The 23,429-nt window shown below is 50.4% G+C and overlaps 1 protein-coding gene across 10 annotated transcripts in view; it reads left to right on the top strand.

Annotated features, from left to right (window-relative positions):
- The window catches only part of GRB10 (growth factor receptor bound protein 10), a 233,143-nt gene that overhangs the window by 152,568 nt on the left and 57,146 nt on the right, over positions 1 to 23,429 (top strand). For all 10 annotated transcript variants that reach the window (XM_055420352.2, XM_055420356.2, XM_055420354.2 and 7 more), the window contains one exon: positions 4,883 to 5,024. In XM_055420352.2, the coding sequence (XP_055276327.2) occupies positions 4,883 to 5,024 (142 nt within the window). The remainder of the gene's footprint in view (positions 1 to 4,882; positions 5,025 to 23,429) is intronic.

Raw genomic sequence — 23,429 nt, forward strand, 5'->3', positions numbered from 1 at the left:
TACTGGAACAGGTTGCCATTTCTTTCTCCAGGGGATCTTCCCCACCCAGAACTTGAACTCAGGTCTGCATTGCAGGCAGATTCTTTTCCAACCGAGTCACTAGGGAAGCCAAAAATGCATAAACAGCCAAGCAGCCCCTGGAGGGCTCTCAGACCTCACTGCCCAGCACAGGGCCTGGGTGGCAGAGACGTGCAGCCTGGTCACACTTCCCAGGGGCTGATGCGGAGAGGCCCAGGCTTCACGGAAAGGACTCTGGGGAGTGGAGGAGGCCTCCCTGGAGGAGGCTGTTTTTCTGAAAGGTTTCACTTTCATCTCAGGTTCAAAGGATTTGTTAACAAAATAAGCTACTTGTTATATATATAAATAATACCAGTATTTATTAAAGAATCATCTAGCTTACTTTCAATACACTAACATTAAAGGAGAGACAGAGCAGAGAATACATCACCAAATTGGGTTTTGACCAATATCCAGATTTAAACAGCGCTGAGAAATCCCAGGTCACAGCACATCTGGAGTCCCAACTGGGAAAAGGTCCCAGGCAGCACGTCTGCTTCCTGGGTGAGACTTCAAAGGTTGCAGTTTGGGGTTCCCACTTATAACCCTCTGGTGTACTCAAACTGATATCATCATCAATCTGGGAGCAAATTGCAGCTCTGGTTTCATGTCAGTGCTGTTTGTTTTGTTGCGTAAAACTTGGAATGCTCCTAAGCCTGGGGCTTGGTTGGCCAGGCCCCCTCCAGGGGCTCAACAATCTCAAGATTCCTCTCCCTTCTTATCCATGGTGCTGCAAGTCTCACCCTCCCAGCAGGCCGTCACTCCCAGTCAGGACAGTGTCCAGGCAGGCGAGACGCAAGGTTAGAGGCCTGCTCTGCTGTGTCTCTGAAGCCTAAACAAGACTGTTTATCTAATTTCCCTAACAGAGACAGTCTTCTGACCTGGGTGTTGAAGGGGAAGTAGGAACTGAGGGATGGAGGTAGAGACTTCCTGAGCAAGAGAGATGACCCCTGGTGTCTAAAGTGGCCCGGCCCCTCCTTTTGTGACTGAGTAATGTTCCATCTCATGTGTATGCCACGATTACTGTGGCTGCTCCTCCATCACTGGACAGCAGGGACAGTGTGCTCAGTAAATAGGACCCACAAAGAGGAACAGTTACTCTGTGATTCCACTTCTGTGAGAAACCCGAAAGCCTCAGGAGCGAGGACGCAGGTAGTGGAGAGGGCTGCCAGAGGCTGGGGTGGAGACGGGAGGTGCTGGTGGGGTCCAGAGGGGCAGTCTGACCGGTGGACGAGGCCCGCATTCGTGCTGTGTAGAGCCACCTGAGTTAGCAGCAAGGGGTTCGGGTCCTGTGTGACGTGTCCGCATTACACACATGCAGACGAGGTGATGATAATAAGCAAGTGAAGAGGGTGGGCGTGAACGTCCGGAGGTGGTGGCCAGACCATGGCGACGGGTCACGGCGAGTTCTCTCTAAACTCATCTAGTTGTACACATTGAATACACGCGGCTTCGAGAGTCCGTCAGACCTCAGGGGTGGATTAGAAAAGAGGTCCCGACAGGTGGGGTGCGATCCGGAGAAAGTGGGGAAAGGCAAGTGAGGCTGGACTTGGGTTAGTTGGCAGGTCATCGCGGCAGCCTCAGTTCATGGGGGGGATTCAGAAGCCGTTTCAGTGACCAGCCGGAGTGGTGCTATCCTGACTGGGGATGGTGGAGGACGTGGAAGAGATCTGTCAGCTCCCAGATTTGGAGCACTTTAGCTGTTTCTGCCTGGGAGGGGGGACACGTCGGGGCCAGCAGTTGTGAGGTGGGGGTGATGGAAGACCTTCTGGGCGGAGACTTCTGTGAAGCCCAGCAAACAAGCTCTCTGTGACCCCCACCCAGGCCCCTGCCAGCTCTGGTGGGTTTTCAGGTGGGGGTAGGTAAGGGGGTGACACCTACTGTCTCTCTGGGTTTCTGGGGGAAGGTGTGCAGTGTGCTGTGTCTTAGGCATCTGTTGGCTGGAGCATCTTCTGGGTCTCCTTTCCTTTCCTTTTGGGGAGGGAACTTTCCCTATGCTTCTAGAAACTTCTGTGAGCCTTCTTTCCAGCCCAACATCCTAAGTCTTCTGCAGCCAGATGACTCTTTGGCCCAAGGTGGCCAAGTCTGTCTGGAGAAGAAGACCAGAGCAAATACAGAGCTGTCTGCAGTGGGTCGTGGCAGCCTGGGTGGCCTAGGGTCGCTTTCTCTCTTCTCGGCTCCCTGCGCTTCATCACATCCGTCCTTCCAGCGGATGGACCGCTTTGCTTCCTCCGCCAGCACCCGCGTGTTCTGAGCTCCTGGTGAGTTCAGTCTGGGGGGAGACAGTCTTTTCTCCTCTGAGCTTCTCTGGGTCTGGAGGGTGTCAGCTGCCCACATGTGGTGGCCTCGGGGAGGCCCAGCAGGATGGAACAGCAGCCGTGGTGACAGTGCCTGAGGCCGGACTGGGCAGAGGGCAGACGCGGTACAGGAAGGCCTGCTTTCCTGCCAGCTAGCTGCCCAGGACCCTTGCCTGCGATCCTGGCTGTGCTTGTCCCTCTGCCCGGGGGTTGCAGTTCTGAGTCCATGGGATGGATGGGCTCAGGGTAGGAGGCATGCCCGCTGCTGGAGAGTAGACCCTGGCTCCAGGCCAACCTCTCAAGTGATACTTCTCTTACTTTCAGTCCTATCGTTTCTAACCGTCAGGTGCCTTGTTAAAGATCAGGTGGCCAGTATAGGACGCCCAGAGGCTCGTTTTGTGAACGGGTCTGCTGAGGACTTCCTGTGCTCACAGGCAAACCCCTCCTGTGTATGAGCAGCTCTTGGAGCAGCCACTGCAGCCTCACCAAGGGGGTGGTGTGGCAGCTTCTCATTCCTAGGTAAGGAAACCGAGGCGCCGGGGGCAGTGACTTGGCCCACACCTGGTGAGTGGACGCAGACCCAGGTGAGGGCTTGAGGAAAAGTCCGCCAGCTCCTGGATTTGGAGGAGTGGGGGCCAGAGCGTTGGGGGCACCTCAGCTCCGTCTCTGCCTGGGGAGGGGAGAAGTCGGGGGCGGCGGTTGTGAGGTGGGGGTGATGAGATTGTCACACTGCTGAGAGGGCTCAGAGGGAGACGGGCTGAGCAGAAGCTGGAGACAGTGCAGGGGTGACGGTTGGAGGAGGAGGAGGGACTGCAGTGAGGGGAAGGGCCGGGGGCGTGTTCTCGCCTGGACAGGTGGATTCAGGTGAGGTCCCACCCTTCCCCCAGCCCAGACCTCGCCCCTGCATCTCAGCTTCACCAAGGCAGCTAATCATCAAGGGGTGGATCCCGTGACCACAGGCCTCTTGAATGGGAATCTTTTCAGTTATGTCTGATGTCACTTAGTTTTTTGCTTTGAGTGATACTATAAAGGAAACACGGGACTTCTTAAAAAAATTATTAAGGTAAAGTGCATGCAGCGTAGACTGAATCACCGCATAGTGCATGTTCGGCGGCAGTTAGGACACCCCCAAGACTGTGCACCATGCCCACCCCAGTCTAATTCCCAAGCATCTCCCTCCAAGACCCTCCAGCCCGCCGAGCAGGGTTCACGCCTCCCCCCGGCCCCCCACAGCCCTTGGCAACTGTCCATCTGCCTTCCATGCTGTGGACTGATCTATTCTGGATATTTTTTCACAAACAGAATTGTAAAATATGTGACCTTCTGTGTTTGACCTCTTTCAATTAGCATCGTTTTCCTAATGAAGATTTCATTTTTAAGAGTAGTTTTAGGTTCCTAGCAAGGTTTGAGAGGCAGATGCAGAGACTTCCCACATTCCCCATCTTCCCTCCCAGCATACACGCAGCTCCCCAGCATGCATCCACACCAGGCAGTGCCTTTGCTGGTACCAGAAACTCTCAGCAGCATCCATCACCCAGAGCCCCTGCTTCCGCCAGGGCCAGCTCACGGTGATGTGGATTCTATGCTTTGTGAACAAATGTGTGGCGACATAGGTCCACTTTTAGAGTACTGCATGGAGTCATTTCACCACCCTAAAAAGCAAAACTTTAAAAATGCGTAAACAACCTCATCAAGAGAGAAGCTTTGTGAACAACTAGGATATCAACTAGGTTGGAGAAGGAAATGGCAACCCACTCCAGTGTTCTTGCCTGGAGAATCCCAGGGACGGGGGAGCCTGGTGGGCTTCCGTCTATGGGGTCACACAGAGTCGGACGCGACTGAAGTGACTTAGCAGCAGCAGGATATCAGAAAGCCAGCCTCTTGTATGATTATTCAAAGCAAAGTCAGACATTCTTTGGTGAGTCCCTAGTTTGGAAACTGGGGGCTGGGAGGTCCCGAAGGTGACCTTGCCTGCCCGCCCCCCTGCACTTTTGCTCTGCGGGTGCTCTGCCACCATGCGGCTGCTCCAGAGGACTGGGGTCTGTTAACGGTTAGCCTAAGCTCCCTGGCACATGGCCCTGGGATCATAGGAAGGGTGTTCATCTACTCCATCTATCTGCTTTTTCATCTTGCAAATCTGAAACCCTGTCCCCATTAGAGACTGACTCCCCATCCCCCTGTCCCCAGCCCCCACCCTCCACCCCCTTTCTGAGTGTGCTCGTTTCAGGCGGTTCATTGCAGTGCGGGCCTGCAGGGTCAGTCTTTTGCTCCAGGCTTACTCAGCATGGTGTCCCCACGGGTCGCCGGGAGGGAGCCTGTGTCAGAATCCCCTTCCCATGGTGGCTGTGTGACAGCCTCTCGCGGTGACTCCCACCTGCGGGTGGTGGCGAGCTGTGTGGGGTGGGGTGTGGGTTCAGGTGTCCAGACACCCTTCTGAGTCCCTCCCGCGGGTTTCTGGGCAGATCCCCCACTGTGGGCTGCAGGGTCCCGACACGGCAGCTTCTGATGGGCGTCATCTCTCCCCGCAGGCGCCTGCAGGAGGAAGACCCCCACTTGAGGACCTCGTCGCTGCCAGCCATCCCCAACCCCTTCCCTGAGCTCTGCGGCCCCGGGAGCCCCCCTGCGCTCACACCTGGCTCCTTACCTCCTGGCCCGGCTGCCGCGAAGCAGGTGAGCCCAGCCTTGGTTGGAGCACCAGGCCGCTCGTGGGTGGAGTGAGGATGCACGAGCTGGCCCGTGGCCTAGGGAGGAAGGGAGGGACCCTGTGGGATCTTCGTTCTTCTCCTGGTGCTCCCACACTTGTTTCCTGGCAAGGCTTTTTAATCTGTCATCCAAGATGCTGCTTAGATCTGGGAGTTGTTTAGAAACCACATTTAGGACATTTTAGGTGTTTATATATTATACAAAGACTCCCATAAAAATGATAAATAATACTAATCATCTGGTGTGGAAAGATGAATTTCATTCTCTGAAAAAAACATCACCACTGTCGTCTTTTCGTCTGGATAAATGAGACGTTAAACCTGGGCTCTCCCAGGTACCTGGGCTGGACGGTAGTTGAAGAATTTGTGACATTCCTGACTTTGAGTAGGATCTGCTCAGGACAGAGGGATTTCAACGTGACCCGGAAGGTGACAGCCACCTTTTAAACCAGCAGTTTCTGCCGTAAAGTGAGACTGGGAGGTGCCTATTTTATAGACATCATCCCCAAGGGAGGACGCAGGCTGAGCTTCAGTAAGTCAAGGTCAAATCACCGTCATCACCTTGTCAGAGGGATGGGCTGCAGCTCCACCCCTCCCGGTTGGCAGGGCCTGGGCCCGTGTGGCTGGCAGGCTTGGGAGGGAGACGAGCGATGCTCTCCCATGGCGTATGCAGTGTGCGTGCTCAGTCGTGTCCACCTCTTTGTGAGTCCACAGACTGCAGCCCACCAGGCACGTCTGTCTGTGGGATTTGCCCGTCAAGAATACTTGAGCGGGGTGCCGCTTCCTCCTCTAGGGGTTCTTCCTGCCCCAGGGATCGAGCCTAGAGCTCTAGTGCCCCTGCATTGGCAGGTGACTTCTTTATCACTGAGCCACCTGGGAAGCCCCGTGATGCTCTACTGTGCGGCGTAATGATAATAGTGACAATAACAACAATAATAATGACAACAGCAAAGATGGCGGCAACACCTAACGTTCACTGAAGGTCTCTGTACCAAGCACTGTTCTCAGTGGTTTATATGTTGATGTGCAATAAATACTTTTACTCCTCAGAACAAGCCTAAGAACTAGGTGCAAATGGCAGCTGTGTACTGCATCTGGGGAACTGAGGCCACGCTGTGGGGTGGAGCTGGGGGGGCAGTGTTGGTGGGGAGCTGTGGGGACCCCAGTGTGGATGGGGAGCTGTGGGGACCCCAGTGTGTGTGGGGAGCTGAGGAGCAGTGTTGGTGGGGAGCTGGGGGACCGCAGTGTGGATGGGGAGCTGTGGGGACCCCAGTGTGGGTGGGGAGCTGGGGGGACCCCAGTGTGGGTGGGGAGCTGATGGGCAGTGTGGGTGGGGAGCTGGGGGCCCCCACTGTGGATGGGGAGCTGAAGTGGCCCAGGATGGGTGGGGAGCTGGGGGACCCCAGTGTGGGTGGGGAGCTGAGAGGCAGTGTGGGTGGGGAGCTGGGGGACCCCACTGTGGATGGGGAGCTGAGGCGGCCCAGGGTGGGTGGGGAGCTGAGGCCCCCAGTGTGCGTGGTGGAGCTGGGCAGCACTTGACCCAGGACCTGGTGCCTCTGATTTGAGCCACTGCGCTCGGTGTCCCTGGGCCTTCGGTGTTCTCTGCAGCAGCATATTCGGAAGCTTCTTTGCCTTTTCCACCGGAACGCTCTCTGCCCTGTCCTCAGGCATCATGTACCACACGTCCTCTCTCTCTGCGAACTTAGCCCTGGGCCACAAGGGCTCTGCACTCGGGAGGGAGGGGCTTCTCCGGGGCTCTCCCAAGCTCTGCTGCCTGCTGACCTCACGCCTCGTGAGCGCCCCCCCTGCCCCGCACCCCACGACAGCACTCAGAGGCGAGGTCAGCGTCCCCATCCGCGGCCGTGCTGGCTGGGCCGCAGCCCTCATCACATGCCTGCAGTCCATCAGGGACGTCTGTCTCCCTGGTGACCTTCTGCTTCACATCAGGGTCTAGACAAGCTGTCTGTGGATTGGGCATGGAGGTTGTTTACAACATTACCCATCCTAAAATAAGACCATGAAAATATTCTCTGGCTCTCCCAGTGGCTGGCAAGGAAACAGGCCTCCACCCCGTGGACTGTCCAACTCTGTAAGCAGAATCAGGTCACCCAGGGGCTTTGCCTGCTGTTTTTCTTGGGATCAGAGCTAGTTTCCCCAGGAGAACTTGGCATCAGTGCCTCTGTTTCTGTTTCCGAGCTAGCGCCCCCCTTTGGGACCAGCAACCAGGAAGGATGCACCACACTTAGCCCTACTTGTAGAGACTTGGTGTTCTTCCTTGTTGTCTGACTGGCTCAAAGGGATGTCTCTTTGCCCCAGTGGGTCCTGACTTTTGATCTCCTGAAGCATGTGTTTTGTTGGTACCACTGGTGTTGATGCCTTGCCGTCTCAAGCACCCTCACCAGCTCAGTGTCAGGCTATGACGGGAGTGGGGAGCCTCCTTTGTCACCTACCTGAGGGCAGGAAAAACCTGCCCTGTCCTCTCTTCCTGCCGAGTCGGAGGAAACGGGGATCAGCCACCAGTCAGAGCTCTGAAGTGATTTAAAAATGGATGCAGCGCCCTGGATGCAGGAGACTCACCTAACGCCACCCCATTCACTGGAAGAAGGAGGTCAGGAGGGAAAGAGGAAGCTGTCTGGAAGGAGCTGGGTGCAGGGGGCGTAGGACGCCTCTTTCTGGTCACTAGACAAAGGGGGTGGAAGGAGTGACACAGCCGAGCTGCCACTTGAAAGGAAGACCCCTTCTAGCCCAAGTCACTGCGGCCAGAGGACCTGGAACATGGTACCAGCCCCCAGGTGGCAGGACCAGAGGTGGGGAAGATAGGAGTGGGGGAAGGGGTCCAGGGCCCACAGGACGGGCTACCAGCCGCATGCGCAGGCCTGTGTTTGCCCTTGTCGGGAGTGGGCAGCCGCAGAGTCCCAGCAGCCCTGCCTCTCTAGGCTGTGTGGGCGCAGCTCTTCCCATCGGCCTGAGACAGACCAGCCCTTGTCTTTCACCCTGGGGTGAGGATGGCAGGTGCCGTTTCAAGGAAGCACTTCCTGAAAGTGCGTAACTGCAGTGTGCTGAGTCAGGATGTGTGCGGACCCTGAGGGGGGCCCGTGGAGTGGCAGAGGCTGAATCAGATCCTCTGTAGCGGGCTCGCTGGAAACCGTGAGAATCCCTCCCCTCTGTCTGAGACAGCTGAGCGAGGCCGCCAGTCAACCAAGTGATACTGACAGGTGGTCCCATGTAGGTCCTGCAGTCCCACCCAGAAGGTCGGGATTTTTTGCATCTGTTTTATGGCGGTTGCTGCACATTTAATTGTCACAGCACTGCTCCACACGGCAAGGGGGAGACTGTTTCCACAGTGGGTAACCCCAGCCCACCAGCTGCAGTAGCATAGCCAGACACGGTGGCAGGATGTGAACTTGGCTTGGATGAGTCTGTCGCCCTTGGGGTCCTCTCTGCCCCTTGCAGGCCCTGGCGCTGCACCCTCTGGGCTTGGAGGAGACCCCCACTGTCGGGCCTCTTGCAAAATCTCAACCACTAGTGTTTCTCTGGATTATAAATATCTTTTTAAATACTAATTCTTTCAATTTGAGATCGTTTATGACAGCACTGAACATCTCTTGGTATCTGTAGCTGTCAGAAGTACTGGAGCAGTGGACATTATCTGTGTCTTTCATTGGGAAAAATGCCCGCACTTTTACTGGAAAACTAAGTGTGTGCCTTGACCAGTGTGGATGTTTGTGATTGGGTCCTGCTGCAGAATGAGGGGCCAGGAGAGCAGAGCAAACAGCTGCCAGGGTCTGCACATAGACAGGCTTAGAAAGGGTGGCCTGTTTTGCTGGATCAAGAAGTGAGTTCCCTTGGCAAACAAATCTGCTGATTCTTGCTGTTGCTGTGACTTGCAGTTTCTTTAGAAAAAAAAGGTAAAGAATCATAAAATGAACTTTTGGCCTGATTACCCTCCCTGATGGCTCTGTCATAAATGCATGTGATTAAACACCCTCACAGTTCATCCTGGGCAGAAGCTGCCACATGCATGGAGCGTGAACACCTGTGCTTTTTGTAAAAGCCTGTGGACATTCACGGAGGGGACTTTGGTTCCATTCTGTGGTCTGTAAATGTGGTCTTTTTTTGCAGTTTAGAATGTTTATGAAGTCACAAGGTTGAAAAGTATCTATCAGAGTTTTTGGTCTTGGTTGAAGCGGTTCCATGCTTTGGCAAAATCTCCTCCACCTGCTGGGGCAGGACCGGGTCCGTGCCTTTCCGTGACTGTGAAAGGCACTCAGCCGAGCCTTCCATGCTCATGTCCCCCTGCTGGCTGTGGCCCTTCTTCTCTGCGTCTCTCCTGGCCGGTCTGCCCATGCCTTGGCCTGGTGGGCACCCCTTCCTGTGCAGCCTGGTGCCTGCCTGCAGTCTGCTCTTCTCCTTCCCCCCGTAGGCGTTTCATCCCTTTCTTGGGCTCTCCTTTCCTTCTCTCTCTTTTTTTTTTTAACGAAAATCAAGTCACCTTTATTGCTGTCATCACTTAGGAAATTCCAAGGGTTTTAGGAGCTTGGTGTTAGAAATGAGAGGAAGATGAGAGGAAATAGTTCTTATTGTAAATCACAATACTACAATGTACCTATTAAAAAGTGTAAAATTACTTATGTAGGTCACATTATTTTTCTTTTCTTTTTTTTTAATTTTTGTTTTTATTGGAGGCTAATTATTTTACAATATTATATTGGTTGGTTTTGCCATACATTGACATGAATCCGCCCCGGGTGTACCTGAGTTCCCCCTCCCACCTCCCTCCTCCCCTTATCCTCCCTCTGGGTCATCCCCGCATACCAGCCCCGAGTATCCTGTAACATACATCGACCCTGAACTGGCGATTCGTTTTACATATGATAATATACATGTTTCATGCCATTCTCCCAAACCATCCCACCCTCACCCTCTCCCACAGAGTCCCAAAGACTGTTCTATATATCTGTGTCTCTTTTGCTGTCTCGTGTACAGGGTTATCATTTGCATCTTTCTAAATTCCATATATATGCGTTAGTATACTGTATTGGTGTTTTTCTTTCTGGCTTACTTCGCTCTGTATAATAGGCTCTAGTTTCATCCACCTCATTAGAACTGGTTCAAATGCATTCTTTTTAATGGCTGAGTAATACTGATGCTAAAGCTGAAACTGCAATACTTTGGCCACCTCATGCGACGAGTTGACTCACTGGAAAAGACTCTGATGCTGGGAAGGGTTGGGGGCGGGAGGAGAAGGGGACGACCGAGAATGAGATGGCTGTATGGCATCACCGACTCTGTAGACATGAGTTTGAGTGAACTCCGGGAGTTCGTGATGGACAGGGAGGCCTGGCATGCTGTAATTCGTGGGGTCGTGAAGAGTCGGACACGACTGAGCGACTGAACTGAATACTCCATTGTGTATATGTACCAAAGCTTTCTTATCCATTCGTCTCCAGATGGACATCTAGGTTGCTTCCATGTCCTGGCTATTATAAACAGTGCTGCAATGAACGTTGGAGTACATGTGACTCTTTCAATTCTGGTTTCCTCGGTGTGTATGCCCAGGAATGCGATTGCTGGATCATAAGGCAGTTCTATTTCCAGTTTTTTGAGGAATCTCCACACTGTTCTCCATAGTGGCTGTACTAGTTTGCATTCCCACCAACAGTATAAGAGGGTTCCCTTCTCTCCACACCCTCTCCAGCATTTATTGCATGAGGACTTTTGGATAGCAGCCATTCTGACTGGTGTGAAATGGTATCTCATTGTGGTTTTGATTTGCATTTCTCTGATAATGAGTGATGTTGAGCGTCTTTTCATGTGTTTGTTAGCCATCTGGATGTCTTCTTTGGAGAAATGTCTGTTTAGTTCTTTGGCCCATTTTTTGATTAGGTCATTTATTTTTCTGGAATTGAGCTGCAGGGGCTGCTTGTATATTTTGGAGATTAATCCTTTATCAGTTGCTTCATTTGCTATTATTTTCTCCCATTCTGAAGGCTGTCGTTTCACCTTGCTTATAGTTTCCTTTGCTGTGCAGAAGCTTTTGATTTTAATTAGGTCCCATTTGTTTAGTTTTGCTTTTATTTCCAATATTCTGGGAGGTGGGTCTTGGAGGATCCTGCTGTGATTTATGTCAGAGAATGTTTTGCCTACGTTCTCCTCTAGGAGTTTTATAGTTTCTGGTCTTACATTTAGCTCTCTAATCCATTTTGAGTTTATTTTTGTGTATGGTGTTAGGAAGTGATCTAGTTTCATTCTTTTACAAGTGGCTGACCAGTTTTCCTAGAACCACTTGTTAAAGAAACTGTCTTTTCTCCATTTTATATTCTTGCCTCCTTTGTCAAAGATAAGGTGTCCATAGGTGCGTGGATTTATCTCTGGGCTTTCTATTTTGTTCCATTGATCTATATTTCTGTCTTTATGCCAGTACCATACTGTCTTGATGACTGTGGCTTTGTAGTAGAGCCTGAAGTCCGGCAGGTTGATTCCCCCAGTTCCATTTTTCTTCCTCAAGATTGCTTTGGGTATTCAAGGTTTTTTGTATTTCTATACAAATTGTGAGATTATTTCTTCTAGTTCTGTGAAAAATATCGTTGGTAGCTTGATAGGGATTGCATTGAATGTATAAATTACTTTGGGTAGTATACTCCTTTTTACAATATTTATTCTTCCAATCCACAAACACGGTATATTTCTCCATCTATTAGTGTCCTCTTTGATTACTTTCAATAGTGTTTTATAGTTTTCTATGTACAAGTCTTTTGTTTCCTTAGGTAGATATATTCTTAAGTATTTAATTCTTTTCGTTGCAACAGTGAATGGAATAGTTTCCTTAATTTCTCTTTCTATTTTCTCATTATTAGTGTATAGGAATGCAAGGGATTTCTGTGTGTTGATTTTATATCCTGCAACTTTACTGTATTCATTGATTAGCTCTAATAGTTTTCTGGTAGAGTCTTCAGGGTTTTCTGTGTAGAGGATCATGTCATCAGCGAACAGTGAAAGTTTTACTTCTTCTTTTCCAATTTGTATCCCTTTTATGTCTTTTTCTGCTCTGCTTGCTGTAGCCAAAACTTCCAGAACTATGTTGAATACTAGTGGTAAGAGTGGCCACCCTTGTCTTGTTCCTGACTTTAGGGGAAATGCTTTCAGTTTTTCACCATTGAGGATAATGTTTGCTGTGGGTTTGTCATATATAGCTTTTATGATGTTGAGATACGTCCCTTCTATTCCCACTTTCTGGAGGGTTTTTATCATAAATGGATGTTGAATTTTGTCGAAGGCTTTCTCTGCATCTATTGAGATAATCATATGATTTTTATTTTTCAGTTTGTTAATGTGGTGTATTACGTTGATTGATTTGCAGATATTGAAGAATCCTTGCATTCCTGGGATAAAGCCCACTTGGTCATGATGTACGATCTTCTTAATGTGTTGTTGGATTCTGATTGCTAGAATTTTGTTCAGGATTTTTGCATCTATGTTCATCAGTGATAGTGGCCTGTAGTTTTCTTTTTTTGTGGGCTCTTTACCAGGTTTTGGGATTAGGGTGATGGTGGCCTCATAGAATGAGTTTGGAAATTTCCTTTCCTCAGCAATTTTCTGGAACATTTGAGTAGAATAGGTGTTAGCTCTTCTCTAAATTTTTGGTAGAATTCAGCTGTGAAGCCATCTGGACCTGGGCTTTTATTTGCTGGAAGATTTCTGATTACATCTTCTAGTTCCGTGCTTGTGATGGGTCTGTTCAGATTTTCTATTTCTTCATGGTTCAGTTTTGGAAAGTTGTACTTTTCTAGGAATTTGTCCATTTCTTCCAGGTTATTCATTTTATTGCCATATAATTGCTGATAGTATTCTCTAATAATCCTTTGTATCTGTGTTGTTGGTTGTGATCTCTCCATTTTCATTTCCAATTTTATTGATTTGGTTCTTCTCCCTTTGTTTCTTGATGAGTCTGGCTAGTGGTTTGTCAATTTTATTTACTATCTCAAAGAACCAGCTTTTGGCTTTGTTGATTTTTGCTGTGGTCTCTTTTGTTTCTTTTGCATTTATCTCTGCCCTAATTTTTACGATTTCTTTCTACTAACCCTGGGGTTCTTCATTTCTTCTTTTCTAGTTTCTTTAGATGTAGAGTTAGGTTATTTAGTTGACTTTTTTCTTGTTTCTTGAGGTGTACCTGTATTGCTATGAACTTCCCCCTTAGCACTGCTTTTACAGTGTCCCAGAGGTTTTGGGTTGTTGTGTTTTCATTTTCATTCATTTCTATGCATATTTTGATTTCTCTTTTGATTTCTTCTATGATTAGTTCATTATTCAGCAGCGTGTTGTTCAGCCTCCATATGTTGGCATTTTTAATAGTTTTTCTCCTGTAATTGAGATCTAATCTTACTGCATTGTGGTCAGAAAAGATGCTTGGAATGATTTCAATTTTTTTGAATTTACCAAGGCTAGATTTATGGCCCAGGATGTGATCTATCCTGGAAAAGGTTCCATGTGCGCTTGAGAAAAAGGTGAATTCATTGTTTTGGGGTGAAATGCCCTATAGATATCTATTAGGTCTAACTGGTCTATTGTATCATTTAAAGTTTGTGTTTCCTTGTTAATTTTCTGTTTAGCTGATCTATCCATAGATGTAAGTGAGGTATTAAAATCTCCCACTATTATTGCATTGTTGTTAATTTCCCCTTTCATACTTGTTAGTAATTGTCTTACATATTGCGGTGCTCCTATGGTGGGTGCATAAATATTTATAATTGTTATATCTTCTTCTTGGATTGATCCTTTGACCATTATGTAGTTTCCTTCTTTGTCTCTTTTCACAGCCTTTGTTTTAAAGTCTATTTTATCTGATTTGAGTATTGCTACCCATGCTTTCTTTTGGTCTCTATTTGCATGGAATATCTTTCTCCAGCCCTTCACTTTCAGTCTCTATGTGTCCCTCGTTTTGAGGTGGGTCTCTTGTAGACAACATATATGGGGGTCTTGTTTTTGTATCCATTCAGCCAGCCTTTGTCTTTTGGTTGGGGCATTCAACCCATTTACGTTTAAGGTAATTATTGATAAGTATGATTCCCATTGCCATTTTCTTTACTGCTTTGGATTTGAGTTTATACACCCTTTCTGTGTTTCCTGTCTAGAGAAGATCCTTTAGCATTTGTTGGAGAGCTGGTTTGGTGATGCTGAATTCTCTCAGCTTTTGCTTGTCTGTAAAGCTTTTGATTTCTCCTTCATATTTGAATGAGATCCTTGCTGGGTACAGTAATCTGGGCTGTAGGTTATTTTCTTTCATCACTTTAAGTATGTCTTGCCATTCCCTCCTGGCCTGAAGAGTTTCTGTTGAAAGATCAGCTGTTATCCTTATGGGAATGTCCTTGTGTGTTATTTGCTGCTTTTCCCTTGCTGCTTTTAATATTTGTTCTTTGTGTTTGATCTTTGTTAATTTGATTAATATGTGTCTTGGAGTATTTCACCTTGGGTTTATCCTGTTGGGGACTCTCTGGGTTTCTTGGACTTGGGTGATTATTTCTTTCCACATTTTAGGGAAGTTTTCAACTATTATCTCCTCAAGTATTCTCTCATGGTCTTTCTTTTTGTCTTCTTCTTCTGGGACTCCTATGATTCGAATGTTGGAGCGTTTAACATTGTCCCAGAGGTCTGTAATGTTTTCCTCGTTTCTTTTAATTCGTTTTTTTTTTCTCTCTGTTTCATTTATTTCTACAATTCTATCTTCTAGCTCGCTTATCCTGTCTTCTGCCTCTGTTATTCTACTGTTTGTTCCCTCCAGAGTGTTTCTGATCTCATCTATTGCATTATTCATTGTATATTGACTCCTTTTTATTTCCTCTAAGTCCTTATTAAACCTTTCTTGCATCTTCTCAATCCTTTTCTCCAGGTTATTTATCTGTAACTCCATTTTGCTTTCAAGATTTTGAATCATTTTCACCACCAAAATTTGAAATTCTTTATCAGGTAGATTCCCTATATCTTCCTCTTTTGTTTGTGTTGGTGGGCATTTATCTTGTTCCTTTACTTGCTGGGTATTTCTCTGCCTCTTCATCTTGCTTATATTGCTTTGCTTGGGGTGACCTTTTCGTCTTCTTGCAGTTTGTGGAGTTCTCTTTATTATGTAGTTTGCTCGCTGTGTGTGGGGTTGGACGGGTGACTTGTCAAGGTTCCCTGGTTAGGGAAGCTTGTGTCGGTGTTCTGGTGGGTGGAGCTGGATTTCTTCTCTCTGGAGTGCAATGAAGTGTCCAGTAATGAGTTATGAGATGTCAGTGGGTTTGGAGTGACTTTGGGCAGCCTGTATGTTGAAGCTCAGGGCTATTTTCCTGTGTTGCTGGAGAATTTGCGTGGTATGTCTTGCTCTGGAACTTGTTGACCCTTGGGTGTTTCTTGGTTTTAGTGTAGGTATGGAGGCGTTTGATGAGCTCCTATCGATTAATGTTCCCTGGAGTCAGGAGTTCTCTGTTGTTCTCAGGATTCAGGCTTAAGCCTCTTGCTTCTGGTTTTTGGTCTTATTCTTGGAGTAGTCTCTAGACTTCTCCATCTGTCTTTTCCAAGGTGTTCCCTCTGTTTTAGCTTCTGTTTGCTGGTCTCTTCAGTGTCTAATTTCCGCCCTGATACTAGGGGGCGGGTGGATACTTTTTAAGGCTCAATTGTTCACTCCTGTTCTGGGAAGAGAGGAACGCTGCAGACAAATATCTCTGGCGTCTGTGGGGAGTGCTCGCAGCGTCTCAGCCACACTGGGTTTGCCCCAGCTCACAGCACATGTGTTGTCCCAGTCTACACTGCACAGGCTCTAGGTTTCTCTACCGGGAACTGTCCAAGGCCAGCGCTGGGTTGTATGCACTTCCCAGGTCTGAGTGGCTCAAGTTCAGTTTCTCGGGTACTCCACAAAGGTGCAGACTTGGTTGGGCCTGCGTTTTGTGCCTTCCCCGGTCCGAGCAGCTCAGGTGACCAGATGTTTGGTGAGAATGGTCTGTGACTTATCGCCTCCCCAGTCCCTGCCACTCGGTTTTCTGGGTGTACAACCGGCGCACCTTCTCAGGTGGATATCAACCAGCCCGAGCCCAAGAGGTCTTGATTAGCAACGAAGCCTGCCTGCAGTTTGGTATCGGATGCCTTTCTGGGGCCACGGTTGCCCCCTCCGGCTCTGGCTGACCTCCCTGCCTGTCTCGGCGGGGGGATGGGGGATGGGCCGACCGCAGCCGGCTTGCTCTGCTCAGTCCTTTGTTCTGTGAGCGTGGCTGGCAGAGTCTTAGGTTAGAGCTTTCCACCTTTTCGTGGGGAAGCTATCCCAGTGTGCTTTGCTATCCCCAGTTCGTTCTCTCAGATTGTTCTCGTGGCATTCAAGCCCAGTCCTCTCTCTAAGCAGTTCAGCCGGCTCCTCCCTGCCCAGCCCCAGCTTGCTAATGGCGGATGCAGGCATCTGCACTGCTTCTCCGCTGGGAGTTAACCGTTTGGCGGGTAATCTGTGGGTTTTAATTATTTCTTTCTTTTTCCTCCCGGTTATGTGGCCCTCTGAGGTTCCAAGGCTTACCACAGACTCGCCAGTGAGAGTGTTTCCTGGTGTTTGGAAACTTCTCTCTTTTTAAAGCCTTCCTTCCCGGGACGGAGCTCCGTCCTTACCTCTTTTGTCTCTCTTTTTATCTTTTATGTTTTTTCCTACCTCCTTTCGAAGACAATGGGCTGCTTTTCTGGGTGCCTGATGTCCTCTGCCAGCATTCAGAAGTTGTTTTGTGGACTTTACTCCGTGTTCAAATGTTCTTTTGATGAATTTGTGGGGGAGAGAGTGGTCTCGCTGTCCTATTCCTCCGCCATCTTGTTCCTCCCCCTCGTTTCCTTCTCTTAACAAGCATGAAGGAAAAGCAATTTGAGTAATAAAAAACTGTTTTTTGAAAAATTACAAGAATCACTGAAGGAACCCAAGTGAAGGCGTCTTGAGTGTCTCCAGAGAGAGTTCAGTAAACATCCGCCCACACCCCTCCTTTCACTACTGTGCAGCCAAGTCTGCATTTCTAGGAAAAAAGAAGACGGATGTGCCCTCATTGGGAAAGACTCTTAGAGGACAGCCTCCGCCTGTGGACTTTGTTCTAGAGCCAGGCACTAATGATGAAGGCGGTTTATTCTCCCTTGATCCAGCGCCGCTTCCTCGTTGTAATGCCACACGGTGCTGCTTGGGAGTCAAAGCGGCAGTGTCTCACCACCCTGATTCTAGAGCCCTGCATTCTCGGGGTTCATTTGTATCAGGAAACGCTGCACAGGTCCAGATGTCAGTGTCACAGGAAGGGCGGTTGGAGACAGCTGGCCCGCGCAGGGGACGTTGTCCCCTCCAGACGGCGGCAGCGCTGTTGACTGGACCTCAGTGTTAGGACCGCTGGCTTCGTGCAGACTGTGGTCAGTGACAGTGGCAGACGGCACCATCTGCACTCTGGCCCCTGTATTTTATCTGGTTCTAGACAAAGCAGATCTAATTGTATTTATGTTTATATTTGTTCAGACTTCCCTTGTGGCTCAGATGGTAAAGAATCTGCCTGTGATGCAGGAGACCCAGGTTTGATCCCTGAGTCAGGAAGATCCCCTGGAGGGTGGAATGGCAACGCACTCCAGTATTCTTGCCTGGAGAATTCCGCAGACAGAGGAGCCTTGCAGGCTACAGTCCAGTCCACGGGGTCGCAAAGAGTCAGACACGACTGAACAAACTACACTGCCACTTTCACTTTATATTTACTATCCCGCAACTGTTTTGTGTGTCTCTTTGGTGATCTCTGCAAAACGCACTTTTAATAGCTGAAAGTTGTTAAGGAGTATGTTTGGGGGCTGCACTCAGACCCTGGGCAGGGCCTGGATATTTGCGTGGTTTCCAGTTAGTTGGCTGTCCTGTGGGTGGTGCTTCCCTGAGTGATGTGATGTGGCATTTGTCGCATTTTGATTCTTCCCCGGAAGCCAGGTTTCTAGCCCGAGTCTGTGGTGTTCTGCGGCTCCAGCCGCGTGTTGCTGCATGTTCCGATCAGGGTAGGGTGAGTTTCATAATTTCTCAGCCCTGACTCCACACCGGGTTATTGCTGGTGTTCTGTCTGCGAGTGTGACCTGGGGGCCCCTGGGGCAGCACATGGTATCTTTGGAGACCTGGTCCGCCACCTGGGTGGTCTCCCTGCCCAGGTGGGCAGCTGCTGGCTGCAGGGACTGTAGGGCCTGGACTGTGGTGGGGACACAGCAGGAGCCAGCTGGTCCCGCCTGCCCCATCCCTGTGGTTGAACACACCATCTCTTGGGTCTTCAGACCCCACGGCTGCCCTAGCGAGGCTCTGGCTGTTCTGAGGCTCTTTCGAGGCATATAGCGGTGTGTGGCCCTGCAGCACGCACAGCGCAGAGGTGGAGGAGGAGGTTTTGGCCCATTTGATGTAAGGAACGTTCCATGTGTGGTTCAGTGGGGGACCGTGGCATGGGTGTAGGTGTGGAGAGCAGGGTCCAGTGGTCACATCCTGACTCGGGCCCAGGCTCAGGCTGCCCAGCCCCACAAACCTCCCCCCCCCGTGGTCTCCAGTCTGTGTGATGACCAGGAGGGAGCACCCTGGTGACACTGACCAATAGGGCCTTGAGAATGCATCCCCAAAGGGCACCCCTGGAAACTGACTGCTCCCTGCCCTCATCTGGCATGGGTTCAACCAGGAAATCCAGCCTCCACTGCTGCTTCCATCTCAAGGACCCACTCCCCAGGGTGATTTGGGAGGCTTCCTCACACCTGGGCACTGCCACAGCCCTGCCCTCAGGAGCCCAGGAACTGCTGTGAGAGACAAGGGCCCACAGTCACCAGCAGGTAGACATGGGACTTTCCAGCTTCAGGAAACACACCAGCCAGCGAAGCAGCTGGGACTGGAGGAAAAGGAAACGGTAGCTGGGTTGGAGGCACAGAATGTTCCAGAAAGAGGGAGGGAAGGCGATCAGGAGGGACTCGGGGTGGGGTTGGGGGGCCTGGACGTCTGGCAGGGATCCATCTCTGCAGAGCAAACTGTACCGAGTGTCTCAGAGATGCAAGGCAGACTTTTTTTTCAATTGAAGTGTAACTGACTCACAAAGTTGTGTTATCGTCTGCTGAACAGCGAAGTGATTCAGTTACACACTGAATGTACACTCTTTTGCATATTCTTTTCCATGACGGTGTATCACAGGAAGCTGAATATAGTTCCTGAGCTGGACGGCAGGACTTTGGGGTTAGCAGATCGTGTTGTTCATCCATGGTATCTGTATTGGGTTGGCCAGAAAGTTTGTCCAGATTTTTTTACAGAAAACCCCAAATGACCATTTTGACCATCCCAGTACTAGTTTGCATCTGCTAACCCCAACCCCACTGCGTCCTGTCCCCAGTCCCCTTCCCCTTGGAAAAGTCCGCGTGTTGCATTTTATGCACAGGATGGCAGATGTGGGGACAGCCAGACAGGATGAGGGCACAGCAGGAGCTGGGGTCGGGGGACTGGATGGATTTGTGCAGAGCAACAGCGCATGGTGACTTCTTGCCTTTCTGTAGCTTTCTTGTCTCTATGAAAACTTGCAGCTCTGCTTCACTCCTTTAAAGATGTGTTCAACCCTGTCTTTGGGTGTTAGCACCTAAATTCCATTCTCTACTTAGCAGGCAGGGCCGCACAGGAGATGCTTGATGGATGCAGGGGGTCCTCTCATGGGGACCCAAGAGCTTCTCGAAGGGCAAAAGCAAGGGAGTAACTCGGCTGTGGAGAGGGCAGCAGGTGCCACCTTACCTACCAAGAGTTCCCAGGTGACGTCACCAGGAATGGCCAGAGGGAGCATCCTGAGAAAGATTCCATTTCTGTGGGGCCAGAGACTCGAACCAGGACCCAGGAACTTCCAGCAAATTCCAGGCTCCTCAATGGTGTTGAGGTCCTAGAAGACCCCGGGCAATGAAAGGTCAGGGACAAGCAAATCTGAGGAGACGTCCAGCTGATGGAGACCAAGGAGACGCCAGGCAGCTGAAGGAGGCCAGTGGGCCCAGAGGGGATCCTAAATTCAAAGATTGCCTTTTGGGGACTTCCCTGGTGGTCCAGTAGCTAAGACTGTGTGATCGCGATGCAGGGGGCCAAGTTTTGATTCCTGGTCAGGGAACTGGATGCCATGTGCTACAACTGACGAGTTCACACGCCACAACTGAAAGGGTCTACGTGCCCCAAAAGAGACCAAAGACCTCACAGGCTGCAGCGACGGACACACACACACACACACACGCACGCACGTGCACACGCACACATACACACACGCTTCAGAGTTGCCTTTTCTAAAAAGGACACTACTCGGACACTGGCTAAACTTGACTGAGGTATGCAGACAGCTGATGGTTATGTATTGATGTGATTTCCTGATTTCAGTCCTTAAACAGTGGTTAGAGTCGCTGTTTTTAGGAAATACATATCAGGTTTTCCCGGGCTGAAGGGCCAGCTGTCTGCAGCTCACTGTCCTAGGCAGGCAGGGACCGAGGGCGAGAAGACGATAAAGCCGGCGGGACTGCTGGGGAGCCTGCTGCTGCCGCTGTTTAATCACTGAGTTGTAACTGACTCTTTAAGACCCCATGGGCTGTAGCCTGCCAGGCTCCTCTGTCCGTGGGGTTTCCCAGGCAGGAATGCTGGAGTGGGTTGCCATTTGCTCCTCCAGGGGATCTTCCTGACCCAGGGATCGAACCCACGTCTCCTGCACTGGAAGGCAGGTTCTTTACCATTGAGCCACCTGGGAAACACGTAAACCCAGATGGGAAATATGTAGAAAATTCATTGTACTAGGTTTCACACATTTTCTGTTAGCCTGAAATGTTCTCAAGATAAAATGCTGAACAGAGAAAAGCAATGTGAAAAACCCAAATATGCCTCTTCTGTGCACAGATTTATGCAGGGTGCTTTTCCCCAAGAGGAGCAGCATCCTAGAAAACATGACAGGAGTCCATCACATTCATCCTCCAAAAGGCCACAGTCAGTGCAAGTCCAGGGGAGACAAATGCACAGATCCTCCAGCCCTCCTGCCCCAACCAGCAACCCCGAGGGCTGAGGAGGCTGCCCCCGGCTGGTTCTCTGCAACGTCCGAATCAGAGCGCTCAAACTGGTGCTGCCGGCAGAGGGAGACATGGCCCTGTCCTGGGAGAGCGTCAGCGAGAACACACTGGTCCCTCTTTCCCTTCCTTTCACAGGGAACGGGGTATCCACAGTCCTGTTGGCATCGCAGGATGTGCTGAGTGGGTCTGTCTCTACCACGCTCAGCCTCGATGCCAATTCATATAAACTGCAACCAAGGGAAAGGAATTCCTGCAGCGTTAGTGTCGGAGCCTCAAACTGTGAAGAGTCCTCAAGTAACGAAAACGTGCAGGACCATGAGTCAAACACCACGTCTCCTCCAGGGCGCACCAGCCCCGGCGGGGTGCCGCTGGCTAGTTTCCTTGGGACTCTGTACCAGGATGTCCAGAACCCACAGGAAGAAGGTCTTCTCACCAAATCTGTGCCGCTCGGAGCCTGACTTCAGAGGCCCCCTTTGGGCCTGTGTAATTAGTCTGGGCAGGCTCTTTGTGCAGGTGTTTGGGGGTTTGATAAGCGGGCTCTGTAAACAGTAGTAGCACCTTTTCCTGACTTATTGCTGCTCCAGCTGGCAGTCCTGTGGTCTCCAGTGTTTTTTCTTTTTCTTTTGGGGGGTGTTGGGCCAGGGTGTGGACTTCAGAGAGCAAAGAGCACCCTTCCTGCTCAGGGCTTTTCTACCTGGAAACCCGTAAGCAGCCATGTAAAGCTGAAGCTGTTGTCGGGAGGATATTCCTTCTTTTATAAAAGAGAAGTTTTGTGTCTGAAATCTCAGCAGGTTCTGAGGGGACCTGGTTTGCATACCACAGGATGTTCGTTGGTGCCCGTGTGGCCCTCGCAGACATGGTTCAGGTCAGCAGAGAGGTGATGCTGGCCCGCAGCCGTGTGGTACGGGCTCCGACCTCCTCCTGTGGCACCTCTCCAGTCCTGCCCAAGTCTCCCCTGGAGGCACACACTGGTGCCCAGGGCATGGCTGGCGAGGAGGGCGAGCCACGGCAGCGCCAGCCTGCTGCCACTGCCCGGAAGGACGCTGCCCGGGAGCCGGCCTGGCCTCCCAGCCGGCCTGGCCCAGGGGCGCTGCCGGAAGAGAGGTTAAAGAGGACCCGTGATCTGTGCTCAGCAGATACTTACCATTAGTAACCGGGTACCAAGCAGGGAAAACAAATCCTCACTTTATTCCACACACACTATTGTATGTGCTGAGAATGTCCTGAGCCTGTGGTGTGTGAGATGGTGGAACTGAACTGTGTTAGTGAAGGAAGGGACGCGGGCCCTATAGGAGTCAAAGGAGCAGCTAGTGCTGATAATCCCAAGCCATACACTGACTCAGGTGTCCTAAGCCAGAGTAAGAAGCAAAGACGGTGTCGGGGATGCATAAGAAAAACCATTCCGGTAGAAAGGCCTGCAGAGTGTAAACACGGCCTGTTTGCTGTCAGGTTTCACTGGTACCGAGCTGTGATGACGTCTGGCTATTCTGAGGGTGGTTTTGGTCAGAAGCAGTGGAATTCTCCAAATCCATCTCACCCTGCTGGGGGGTTCTTGGGGCTCTGGTGAGCATGGCTTTCTCTGGAGACCCAGGAGCTGCTTGTACCTGCTCTTTTAGGAGCTTGTTCCTGTTCTTTTGGGGTCTGTGACCCCAACCCCCTGAAGGTCCTTCATTTCTTGTTCTCTGTATACGTCTTCTCTGGAGTAATTTGCAATTCCCCTCACAAAGACAAGCAGCTTGTATGACACTGAGGTGGTCACGGCAGGTGGACTGTCACAGAGACCAGGTCAGACGCCCTCCTGCTGTGGCAGAGGCCCTGGTGGCCTCGTGGGCACCTGCTGCCCAGCGGGCCAGGTCTCAGGGACCCTGAGGATGTCTGCAGAACTCCCAGCTCAGTGCTGCTGCTTTCTCTTTATCCTGGATACTTACTTTTATATATATCCTGGTCCACTAACTCTATAGGTGGGGTGCTTGTTTTAATTTAGTTTTCTATTGTCTTAGTCACTGAATCAACGCAATATGCAACCAGGAGCACACATCAGATTCACAAACTTGAAATCCAAGCTCCTACCTAAAGATTCCAGAATAGGCAGGATCCCTTCCCCAGGGAGACTCATGCAGACCCCCGAGGTGACACAGTCGGAGTAAGCACAGCCTTGGGGCCTGGGGTCTTGGGCGACGAGGGGCTGTCACTGGGTTCCAGGCTGCTGAAAGGTTGAATTTTATGGGAACCCAAAAGAGGCCAACCGGATTTCACCTCTGAGCATGACAGGTTCCCCCTTCAGAAGAGTGGTTTTTTCCTTGTAAAGCTGCTGTCGAAAACCATGTGG

The sequence above is a fragment of the Moschus berezovskii genome, chromosome 3 (assembly GCF_049115385.1).
Source record: "Moschus berezovskii isolate FMDL1 chromosome 3, NW_MosBer_1.0, whole genome shotgun sequence".
Taxonomy (NCBI): Eukaryota; Metazoa; Chordata; class Mammalia; order Artiodactyla; family Moschidae; genus Moschus; species Moschus berezovskii.